General features: G+C 30.2%; 1 protein-coding gene across 4 annotated transcripts in view; it reads left to right on the top strand.

Annotated features, from left to right (window-relative positions):
• Positions 1–13,190, top strand: part of USP15 (ubiquitin specific peptidase 15) — a 104,360-nt gene that overhangs the window by 31,636 nt on the left and 59,534 nt on the right. For all 4 annotated transcript variants that reach the window (XM_016150747.2, XM_016150749.2, XM_016150748.2 and 1 more), the window contains 3 exons: positions 68–198; positions 6,837–6,963; positions 12,991–13,136. In XM_016150747.2, coding sequence (XP_016006233.1) covers positions 68–198; positions 6,837–6,963; positions 12,991–13,136 — 404 coding nt within the window. The remainder of the gene's footprint in view (positions 1–67; positions 199–6,836; positions 6,964–12,990; positions 13,137–13,190) is intronic.

The following is a 13,190-nucleotide window of genomic DNA, read 5'->3' as shown; positions in this document are numbered from 1 at the left end:
AAAGTATTGAGATATATACTATCTTTTTTTTTTTTTTTTTTTTAATGAGCTTGTTTTTCCTTTGCAGATGGTGATGCTCAGTCACTTAAGGAGCATCTTATTGATGAATTGGATTACATACTATTGCCAACTGAGGGCTGGAATAAACTTGTCAGCTGGTACACGTTGATGGAAGGTCAGGAACCAATAGCACGAAAGGTACATATTAAAAATAACAATACAACTTTTTTTCTTGAAAAATTCACATTTTATTGTTAATCTAATGAATTGTGAAGCCTCGTCAATTATCTTTGAGAAAAAGACCGTAAAAATGTTACTGTACACTGTATAATAATAATAACGGTTTACACATGTAGAGGGTTTTCTTATAGGCCAGCTGCTATTATAAACACTTAACAGCAGTCCTTCCTTATCTGTGGTTTTGCTTTATGTAGTTTCAGTCAGTTGCAGTCAACCGTGATCCAAAAATATTAAATGGAAAAATTCTAGAAATAAACAATTTCTAAGTTTTAAATTGCATGCCATTCTAAGTAGCAAAATGAAATCATATACTTTCCTGCTCCATCCTGTTTGAGACATGAATTATACCTTTGTCTGGCGTATCCATGCTGTATATGCTACCTGCCCACATTAGTCATTTAGTAGCTGTTTCAGTCATCAGATTGGTTATCAGAGAGAGACAGACAGAGACTATCTTCATACAATGTTTATTCCAGTATATTGTTATAATTGTTCTATTTTATATTGGTTATTGTTGTTAATCTCTTACTAGGCCTGCTTTATAAATAAACTGTGGGGGCGTGGCGGACATAGTATACACGAGTTCGGTACAATTCATGGTTTCAGGCATAGACTGAGGGTCCTGGAAGTATCCTCCATGGATAAGAGTACCACTGTATACATAATTAACTAATTCTCAAAAAATGCCTATGCAGTAAGTATTATTGTCCCCATTCTATAGATGAAGAAATGAGAACAGGAGTAGAGATTCAGGGACTTTTTTAGAAAGTCACATCAGTTTACAAACTAAGTCTTTTCTTAACTCTTTTCTTAACCACTGTGCAGGACTGCTTTTTGATAAAACAATTAGAAAATAATGAAACTAAAAGTTGAAATATTTTGCAACAAATTTTTTTAAAAACTTGAAAATTCACATATTTTTCTTTCCTGTTTTAAAGTTTTACAATTATAGTCTGGAAGCATTAAAAATGACCAATTTTCTTTACTTTTGGAACTACAAAGCCATTTATAAAAGTGAGGGTATTACCATAGTAGAAGAATACCAAATGCTTAAAGTAGATATGCCAACCTTATACAAGTGTTTGATAGTGTATTCGTGTGGGGAGGGGAGTGAAGAGAAAGATGGGAGAGAACCAGAATCTCTGACTCATATAATTGTTTATCTGAGATTTTTTTCCTTTTGAAAACAGTTAAATACAAGGGTATAAACTTCTAGTAGACCAAACCATGTTTGGGTTTATTTGGAATTGATGCCACAAAGTTGCTATATTAACAATTTGGGTGTATGTGGGACAGAAAACTTAGTTCACAGGTCTGTAGATCAAAAGGAACTATACACAAGATGCTTAAATCCTCGCTGCACCTGGATCAAATAGAGATGAAAAGTTTATGAACTTTGAGTTAATGTTATAATGAGATGAGACTAGTGAGAGCCTTTGCAGGGATTGTGAGTGTATTTTGCATCGTGTGGGGGAGGGACTGTGACTTACTGGGGACCAGAGGGTGGACTGTGGTAGGCAGCCTCAAAGATGATCCCTAGTGATTACCTCCCACACTCTAGTGTAATCTTCCAAATTGGACCATGGTTGGACTGTGTGACCAGTAAAATACGGCAAAAATGATAGTATGTCAATTCTGCATAGTTTATAAATATATGGATACTTCTTACTTGGGAGTGCTCTCATGATCTCTCCTGCATCCATCACTCTGAGTGAAGAAATATGTCATGCAGGCAGCCTATGGAGAGACTTGTTGAAGAACTGAAGTCTCTGCCAACAACTGGAGAGGAACTGAGGCCTGCTAACTACCACATGAATGAGCTTGGGAGCAGATTTGAACAATGTGATTAACCACCTGACCTAATTGACATGCTTAGTAGTGCAGAAGACAAATTTCTTTTGTATTTTAAAATTGTCTAGTATTTTCAACTGAATGATAATACAACATAAAAGGGTGACTAAAGCCATTCTTAGAAGGAACTTTATAGCTTAAATGTATATATCGGAAAAGAAAAAAGTCTGAAAATCTGTTGTCCCAAGAAGTTAAGAGAAGGAAAATAAGCCTAACCAAGAAAGACTATTGTACAGTAGACATTCATAAAATAGACAAAAACATACACTAAACAAAGTTTACTCATAGAAACAATGAAATTAGAAATAAAGGTGAGTCCTGGCAAACTTATCAGGAATGAGAGTACAAATAACCTATATTAGAAATTAAAAGGAGACATCATAGAGCCTAAAAACTCTTAAAAGATTGTTTTTGATCAGCCTTATGTAATAATTTGAAAATTTAGCTGAAATGGACAAATTTCTAGAAAAATAACAACAATGCAGAAACAATGAGAAATAGAAAATCTGAGTTGCACTTTGTGATTAAAGAAATAGAATCATTAAATAGAAACCCTCCCACAAAGAAAACTGCAGGTATAGAAAGCTTCACCAGTATATTCTACCAAATATTTAAGGAGGGAGTACACTAATTCTATATAAACTCTTCCAGAAAATAGAAGGAATACTTCCCAACTTGTTTTGTGAGGCTAGCATAAACATAGCACAAAACCCTGAAAAAAAGAATAATTACAGGCTGGTCTCACTCATAAACACAGATGCTTAATTCCTAAACACAATATTAACAAGCCAAATCCAACAGTATGTAAAAAAGACAATTTTAAAAAATAGCCAAGCTGGATTTTTTTCAAATGCAGTTTTGATTTAACTTTGAAAATCACATTATAATTTTGGTCTCAGTTTAATAAAAAAGAAAAGTAATCTCAATGCAGAAAAAGCATTTGATAAAACTCAATATCCATGTATGATTTTTTTTTTTAACTCCTAGAAAGCTATGAATAGAAACCTACTACAAATACATTTATTGGTAAAACATTCAAAGCTCTTCTCCTTTCTCAGATCAGGGACAAGGCAAGGGTAACTGTATTAAAGGTTTAGCCAGTATGATAATGCAAGGGAAAGAACTAAAAGAATAAGAGTTGAAAAAGAAGAAATAAAATTATAATGTTCTAGGAGACATAATTGTATATGCTGAAAAATCCAAAAATTGTACTAATGAATAGTTAGAACTAATAATTTAGTTTAGGAAGGTAGCCAAATATAAGGTCCAATATATGAAAACCAATTATATATCAGCAGCAAATAAAGTTGAATGTTAAAATAATGTTTACAACGTATCAAAGTACTTAGGAATGAACGAATAAAAATTGCTTTTCTACACTGAAAATGACAAAACATTACGTAGCAAAATTAAAGAAAATCTAATGAATATATGGCCATGGAGGTCACCAAACTTCTGTGTAAAGGGCCAGATAGTATTTTCAGCTTTGTGAGCGAGAATGGTCTCTATGGAAACTACTCATCTGTGCCGTTTTGAGTGCAAAAGCAGCCATAGACGATACATAAATGAATGGGTATGACTATGTCCCAGTAAAATGTCATTTACAAAAATAGATGGCAAGTCAGATTTAGCCTGTGGGTAATAGTTTGCCCACCCCTGATCTAGGCACTGGGTAATTTATGCCTGCCAACATCACAAAAAGAGATGTAACTAGATAATATTTACATCTTGTATCTCACCATCTATAAACTAGTCTTAAAACTTGCAAGAATAAAAAAGGTAGATGATTAACTTTTCAGTTAAAATACACTTAAGAGACTTTATCATTCAGTTGTAATGTGCAAGTTTTATTTGAAAGTCCCGATTCAAACACTATATTAAAAATGAGACAGCAGAGACAATTTGAACATTGATCAGATATTTGATATGAAGGGGTTCATTTTAATTATTTTAGGTATGATAATGATATAGTTATGTTTGAGTCCTTGTTTTTGAATAAATATATCCTGTAGTATTTATGGATAGAATATCATATGTCAGATTTGTTTGTTATGCATTAACACCTATGATTTCATAGTTGTGTTATACTTCTCTACTTGTCCGTCTTTACTACTAGGTGTTATTACCTTGAGTCCAGGGACTAGGTCTAATTTACCTGTTGTTCCAAGCACACAGGTGCTCAGTAAGTGCTATAAAAACGAATGTAGCTAACTCTTCAAAAATAGTAAGTGTCCATTACTCCTGGTGTTATCAAATTAGTGTGGAATACCAAATTTCTTCAAAAATTATTTCCTGTTTACAAAGGGAGAGAAGTAGGCAGTTGAAATGAAGTAAAGTTTCTGTGAAACTTTCATCTGCTGATGTAAAGAGTAGACTACATTAGGTTTATTAAATATATTACATGATTTAGTACAAAATGCTTTCTAATATTTCTAGCAAAATGAATAAGTAGAAATAATATTTGTTTTAGTTCAGCATAAACTTGAGTTTCCGTCACTTAGTAAAAAGACTTTACCTTTAATGTAGCCTTGAATTAATGGAATTATTTTTGTATAGTCATAAGTCTTAAATTTTTAACAGGGAGCCAGATTTCATCTTGTGTTCGCTCCTTATTTATAATAACATAACATTTAATTCACTTACAAAAAACATTCATCTCTAATTCTGAAACTTAACTGTTATTTCTGAATATTCATCGTCTTATTTCAAATATATATTTTAATGGTTGTAATAATTAGGTAAATATACTTTGTACCCTGTTTTTAATAAGCCTGTTTCTTCTTGTTACACAGTCTTTATACCTATCATTTTAAATGATTATTTACAGTGCAAACATTTTTAATGAATGTAGAGGTTTATATAAATAAATCTAAAAGACATTATATAAACATAATTTACATAACCATAACACTAATATATAAATATGATTATTATTTTTCTCTGATATGGTGCCATTATATTCAAGCTTTAATCATTTATATAATATAGTTCTTTTCAAATAAAAGTAATTGGTGGGCAAACATTTTCTTTAAAAGAACAGCTTTTTAATATACTACTTTTGGAAGTAATAAAATACAAATATATTAGTAATATTCTAAGTAGTGATGATGAAGGTTTTTAGCAATGTAAGATAATATTGGGGAGAAGGAAAAATGAGAAAAATTCTGAATCCCAGTAAAATGTGGACTTCAATATAATCTAGATGTCTTATTTTTATTGTTTACATTGACTTCCTGACAGTTAAATCGCCAGGTTCTTTCTAGGAAAATATCTATTAGTGTTATGAAAATTGTATTTTTTAAAAAAAGCTATGCTAATTTAGAAAGTATATACCTCAATATAATCATAATGAGAGATTTTCAGATTTTTTGTTATTTTATTCTCTTTTTTTATCCCATTACCTGATCTATTGTTGGTTATTCCATTTTTCCCCCATAAAAACGAGGCCTGTAGGTATGTCAGTTTTAGCAATTTATCAGTGATTAGTAGCTATCTTAATATATTATTTTAGGATTCTTACTCACATATTGGATCCAAGAGCTGAAATTTATTATTGACAGGAATATTCGATTCCTAGTTTTTCTAGTTAAATACAGCTACAAGCAGTGCAGTGAAGTTAAATGTTATGGTATCTTTTGATACATTCTTAATCTCGGTAAATAAGTGTAAGATAAAATGAACTTCATTAGTTAAGAGATAGTTTATATATTAGTTGGAAAATGAATCGATTAATGAAAGGAAAGCCACAGGCTTTTTCCTGAAACAGCAGTAGGAAAATATATGTGACAGAGCATCATAGAAATTAGTGTTGGGTTTGACATTAAATGCTAGATAAACTACATTTGAATTTTTTGAGCTAAAACAATTTCCTTGCAAGTGAGAGAAATATTTAAGTCTCTTACTAAATTAATGCGAAGCTTGTGAGTACAACAGCCATTTGGAGCCTCCCTTTTGCCATATTTGTCTAATGTATCACATATCAGTCTGATTACTATTTTCAGCAACAGTATTCATGACTGAAATCCTAGCGTTACCCTTTAGAAGATCAAAAGGAAATACACTTATTGAAAAGGTGACTCTAATATATACATATTTCTTATTTTTCTGCTTTATTGCTTGCATGTTTAGCAGAGTTTTTTTTTTTTTCATCGCATAGAATTACTAAGTTCATTTAAAGGTCAAACAAAGTCATCTTAGGGTGGAAAACTAACATATCAGTTACAGGGCATAGCTGAATATTTTGGCAGCAGTAATTTGGAATTATCTTAAAATATTTATTTTAACATACGTAAAATAAATATGATGTGATAGCTATTGCTAACTGAAATTGTATCAATTTTTAAAGGTTTTCTGCTTGAGAACAAGTACTAAAATCTTTAAGTATGTCTGTATCTTTGATCAGAGTTGTATTTATATTTTGAGTAAACTTTCTCATCATAAATATTGAAGGTATTCATTATGTACCCAGGTATCTTTGTAAATCAGTAGAATACCTTTCTGAACTCTCTGTTAGTGTTTAATATTGTTATTCATATTCAGTTAAATAATACATTTTCCAAAAATGTTTCTTGTTTTTTTCAAGTATCCAATACCTTTTATTCTATGATGATGAATTTAAAATAGTAGTTGCTTTTCATTGGAGATCTACATTTTTTCTAAAGCCTCTGTAGATAAATTTATTCTGTTAGAAACAGTGAAATATATTGAGCTAAGCTGACACTGATTTGTTTTATTTTGTTTTTTAGGTGGTTGAACAGGGTATGTTTGTAAAGCACTGCAAAGTAGAAGTATATCTCACAGAATTGAAGCTCTGTGAAAATGGAAACATGAACAATGTTGTAACTCGAAGATTTAGCAAAGCCGACACAATAGGTAATGCAAGATCCTCTCTTTGGTAAACCATTGCTATTAGAAATTTAAACATAATTTATTTGTTACGTGCTCCTAGGATGATAACCATTTTAAGGATTTATACTTAAACATTGTAGATTTCCAAATTTGATGCAGTATATCTTAGAGTTGAATTATTTTACATTAGTAGATGAATTTAATATTTGTGCCCTTTTACCTATTTAAAAAAAAATCAGTTATTGTTTTTAGCATTTAAAAATGTATATTTTGTTTTTAACAAATTAAAGTAGAACTTTAAATAAAACCTCATTTAAATAAAACTTCGTCAGACAATGTAATATAGTCATAATGATGATGTTTTCCTTGCTTAGCATGGAAAGTGACAATTGTTTATTTCCTTTTTTCTCTCAGCTCATTCTTTGGATTCTAAATACAGTTTAATTAGCTATGTAAATAAGCCAGCAGTTTTAGCATTATATATGACACAATGATTTCTTTTTTATAATGAGTAAATTAGGGAATTGTAGCCTCATGTATAAGTATACCTAACTCCTTCTATATATTCATACGTCTACATATCTCTATATATTCATATATCTGCACATATAAATGTACATTAAAATATATATAAATTTTTTCATTCTACTTAAAAGCCACATTTTAATTTAAGATCCAGAATGTATTGAATAAATTTTTTAAATAAGGAATTTAATAACAGAATTACAGTAGTTTTTGGTAAAACACAGCTCAAAATAAAAATTATAAAAGTTATTTTTTAAGTATTTGGAACTTTGTAAAAGTTATTGGAAAACAAGAGTAATAGTAATAATTTGATCTTATTGGAAAATTGGACAGTAGAGAAGGACATGACACTTAACATAGAACTCAGCAAGGAAGAGAGGTTAGCACATGTATGAATTATAACACCTTATAGCTTTCCTTGTTGGAACCAATCATAAAGTACGCTTTGGTTAAAGTAAATAAAAGTATTTCTGGATTTCATATATCATTTGACTTTCACTGCTTACTCATTTCACATCAGGAAATACTTTTAACCTATATTTTTCTTGAAATAGTACCATTCTTGAAATAGTACCATTCTTGAGTGCTTGATTAATCTTAAATTTTTGCCAAATAAAATACGTAAATTTTTTTATTTTCACCCTATTCATTTAGCTAAAGCATTTATAAGTTTGAAATGCAATTTTAGTAAACTTATAGTCATCTTTCTAAAATGAATGTTTAAAATATTAGAAATTACACATATAAATATCATGTTATGAATAAGTTACTTTTGAACTTCTAGATTTATAGAACATATTCACGAAATAAAACATTTCTACATATTAAAATCTGAAAGTTTTCAGTATAATACAGTAGTGTTCCCCTTATCAGGGAGTCATATGTTCCAAGACCCCCAGTAGATTCCATGAAACAGTGGATGATACCAAACCCTATATATACTATACTGTTTTTTCCTAGCTATGCATACCTATGAAAAATTTATAAAATTTAATTTATAAATTAGTATGAGATTAACAATAACTAATAATAAAATAGAACAGTTAAAACAATATGCTGTAATAAAAGTTATGTGAATGTGGTCTTTCTCTCAAAATATTTTATTATGCTTTGTTCACTTAAATGCTTCTCTTTCCTATATCCAAATTGCTAGCATCATTGCTCTTCTGTTTTGGGGCTATTATTAAATAAAATAAAGGTTACTTGAACACAAGCACTGCAATACAGCAATAGTTGATCTGATAACTAAGATGGCTACTAAGTGACTATTGGGCAGGGAGCTTTTACAGCATGGATGTGCCAGACTCTATATCCCAGGCAGTACAGGGTGTATAACACAAGACTTCGACACTTGCAATTTAGAACATATAAATTTTATATTTCTGGAATTTTTGCATTTCATATTTCAGACCACATTTGACTGTGGGTAACTAAAACTTCAGAAAGGAAAGCCACAGATAAGGGGAGACTACTGTACAGAAAATTACATTAATCAAGATAGTAAAGCGTGCACAATAAGAATCTATAAGTCTATCTATCTATTAAAATTAATTCAGAGACTAACCTCTGAAATGTTCAGCCAACTGGAATATAAATGAGAAGCCACCTCTTAAAATACGTGATACAGATAATATTTCCTAGTTATTTTTTAAAGTTTAGTATTTTCTCTCCTTACCTCATATCTGTAGGAAAATCATATATAAATATGAAACAATCAGAATTCTTATTTTAGAACATTAGTTCACCAAATAATAGTTTAAAACTTATGAAGATTAGCAATTAGTTTAATTTCTAAATTCAAAACAAGTATTATGGATTTCTCACATTAAGTAGTAAGAAAAAATTTATCAAGGAGATATGTAATTTATAGAGAATCTGCTTCAGAAACTTTGATTCACATAGATTTTAATCAACATAGTTTAAATTTACTAATACTTTAAAATTCTACATATATTGGACATATGCCTTAAAATTGTGTATGAACTGAAATTTTGTATAGCTAAAAATTTTTATTAAAGCAATGTGTTTCAAAGTGTGTTGTCAATATTTTGTTATCATTGAACAGTTTTGCGAGTAAAGAGAATGGAATAGAAAATACCAGTATATGTGCATACTAGATTACAGTTTCTCCCTGTTAGTTTGAAAGGTTTGAAAGTTTATATTAGAGCTTTCTAAACAAAAAGATTTGAAAAAATTAAAATGTCAGTAATTTTAGATGCTTCATAGTTATAGTTACAGTACTTAGCAATTATCGAACACTTATTTACTATGTTTTAGGCACTTTTTTCTTATTTTCTTCTTTTCTTATTTAAACATCAGCAACACCGTATCCTCATCTTATAGGTGATAAAGCTGAGATTTTCAAAGGTTATGTAACTTAACCTAGGTTTATCCTGCTACCAAGTGATAGAGTCAGTATTTTAACTCCATCTTATACCAGAGTCTAATATCTTTTTTTTATTAAGTTTATTGGAGTAACATGGGTTAATACAGTTATATAATTTTCAGATATACATTATAATTTGACATCTATATATTCTATTGTGCAGAGTCTAATATCTTAATTGCTGACTTACATAATCTGTGCAGTGTTAATTGGGCCGATTTTGTTTTTCTAAAGGAAGTGAATTTTGAAAACAATAAAGAATTTGGATTAAAAGAAAGGAAATATGGGATATATATTTTTCCTTTGTGATCTTTTAAAAAGTCTTGATTAAAAATGATCAAAATAGCTATGTACATGAAATATAGCTAAATTTTATAAATAAAATTAAGAAATAGAAGTACATGTTTTGTTTTTACCAAATTAATAAAATATTTCTTTTTCAGCTAGTACTACCTGCATTGATTTATAATGAAGATAAGAATACCATAGGCAGGATCTAAATAATTTCCCACATTCAGAGCCAAAATACTTTACCCGTGAATATTTTTCTTCTTAAATTGACATATTTGGGTATTGAACATGTTCTAATTAGAAGGATAAAATTTAGTTTTATTGCCTTTTATTAACTGCCTCTAAGAGTCACATTTATATATGGAAAAATATATACACTTGCTCTCAATGTCTTGATATTCTTAACTCTGGTGATCTTGATTTGCACCCAACCTCCAATTCTCATACACTATCATTGTCTATAACTGCACTTGCCGAATTAAATTTGAGCATTCTGCCTTCTGGCTTCCTCTGCTGCCATTCTCTCTTGAGCCTACTGCATCAGACATTCAAGCCTGCCACTCTCTTGGCACTGCTTTTGTGATGGTGTCTAGCTACTTCTACATGCATAAATCCAGTGGTAATTTCAGTCTTCCATTTTCTTAATCTGCCAGGAAAATTAACATATTTACTTTTCTGTCTAGAAACACTTTTCTCTTCACATGGCTTTCAGGGCACAAGTTCTCACTAGCTGCATCTTCTCTGAGTTCCATGTAAGAACTCTGTATTCTTGATCTTAAAACATCCATGCTTAGTCCTTGGATCTTCTCTCTTTTCCTTGGTGATTTTCCTCTAGTCCCCTGGCTTTAAATTCCTTCTGCATATTGATGTCTTTTAAATTTATGTTATCTATCCAAAACCCTCCCTTAATTCCAATTTCACCCATTTCATATCTTCACTCATGTCTGGTAAGAATCTTGAGCTATAACATATAAGAAACTAAATTCTCCCTTCCCACAAAACCTGCTACGGTCATTCTCCGTCTGAGTAATCACCACTTAAATTCTTCCATTGCTCAAGCCAAAAACCTTTATATCATTCTGATTATCTTTGTATCTCTCACTCTGCTGTAATCAAGCAGCTTATCTTAGCAGTTTCTTCAGAATCTGTTCTCAGTCTTACCAACTTAACATTGCTTCTACTACTACTACCACTACCACCTTGGTTTGAATTACTGCAGTCACCTAGTCTCCCAGCTTTGACATCCTGCAGTTTTTTCTTCATTAGCAGCAAGAGTGAACATTTAAAATCTCAATTAGATCATGCTACTTCTCTGCTGAGAACTCCTCAGTGGCTTCCCTTCTTATTCAGATAAAATAGAATACTTTCATAGCTCACAAAATTCTATATGACCATAGGTGAGTACTTTTATGACCTCATTTTTACTTTACTTCTTCCACTTCAACCACATTGGTGTACCATGCTGTTCTAAGACATACCTAATGCATTCCAACCTTAGGGCATTTGCATTACTCTTCTGCCTATAATGTTCTTTCCCTATATATGAATATTTTACAAAACTCAGTAAAGAAGAAATTCCCATATGTGTTTGTATATTTGTATTATGTATATAAATAACTCTGTGTATTAATAGAAAATGTCTGGAAGAAGAAATATCAAATTTGTATTTTCCGAATTTTTTACAATGAACAAGAATTATTTCTGCAATCAAAAAAGTATTCATTTTTTTATAGAAAGTTAAAATGACATCCCTTCCTCAGTTTCTTCCTCTTCACTCACTCTTTCCTACATAGCGTTCTGTTTCTTTATCTGGGTGTCGGTTACATGGAGTGTTCACTTTGGAAATTTGTCATAATATACTAATGACTTATGCATTTTTGTATACATTTACATTTAATAAAAAGAACAAAAAAATTAACCCCTTTAAAATAGAAAACAGTACTATCAGATTATTTATTTTATGTAATTATGAAATGTTCTGGCTAATTTGCTTTAAGTTTTGAGATACGGTGTAAGATTTACTACTTTTTTAATAGGAACATAAGCTGCTAAGTAGAACCTAAACAATATAATTGGACAAAATTTGATTATGTAGGATAGGCATAGTTGATATTTCTTCAGAGAACATATATTATTAGGTTTAGTATTTTGTAAATAATGTTTTTTCTTAAACAAACTAAGTATTCAGAAATTTAGAAGTATTTTATACTTCTTTGTCATAAAATGTTTTATGGTTTTTTTGAGTCTAAGTTAAGCAAGTTACTGACTAGAATTCAGAATTCAGTGAATTCAATAGTATTTTCTAATATTTCTTTCTAATGTTTAGACATTTTAAAGAATCATTTCACTATGGTACTGAAGCTTAATTACATTTGTACACTCACATGTGTAGATACGCCTATGTCTTATTTTATAGCAGATTAAGCTGCTCTAGTTTTTAAAAAAGATATCTTCTACTCAGATAATTGATTTAGAAATAAGGAAAATATATGATGTTACCTTGAAAACAAGAAATTTTGACCAATATAGACATTCCTTCAAAGAAGGCACTTTTATTTGTGTTCATATGTTCTCTCTAATTTTTAGTTAGCTATTTAAACTGTAAATTATATTCAACTTAATATAAATTGACCTTAAATGGGTTATGGTCTAACATAATATATTCCATTTGTAGCATCTCTGAATCATACTTTAATTTCTGACTCCTACATGTCATCAGAAAATGTGTAAATTTTATAATATGTATCAGTATTTTAAATTTAGGATTTTTATGCTCGTGAGCACTTAGCTCTATGTGGTATATTTTTAAATATTTATTATATTTACTTATCTTTTCTCCTTCAATCTAGATACAATTGAAAAAGAAATACGAAAAATCTTCAATATTCCAGATGAAAAAGAGACCAGATTGTGGAACAAATACATGAGTAATACATTTGAACCCCTGAATAAACCAGACAGCACCATTCAGGATGCTGGTTTATACCAAGGACAGGTATTGTTTAGTACTACTGTTTATTTTAAGCATACCATACACAGACCATTCTGG

The sequence above is a fragment of the Rousettus aegyptiacus genome, unplaced genomic scaffold, assembly GCF_014176215.1.
Source record: "Rousettus aegyptiacus isolate mRouAeg1 unplaced genomic scaffold, mRouAeg1.p scaffold_m13_p_2, whole genome shotgun sequence".
Taxonomy (NCBI): domain Eukaryota; kingdom Metazoa; phylum Chordata; class Mammalia; order Chiroptera; family Pteropodidae; genus Rousettus; species Rousettus aegyptiacus.
Note: the sequence above shows the minus strand (reverse complement) of the source record. Positions and strands in the feature narration are given on the sequence as shown.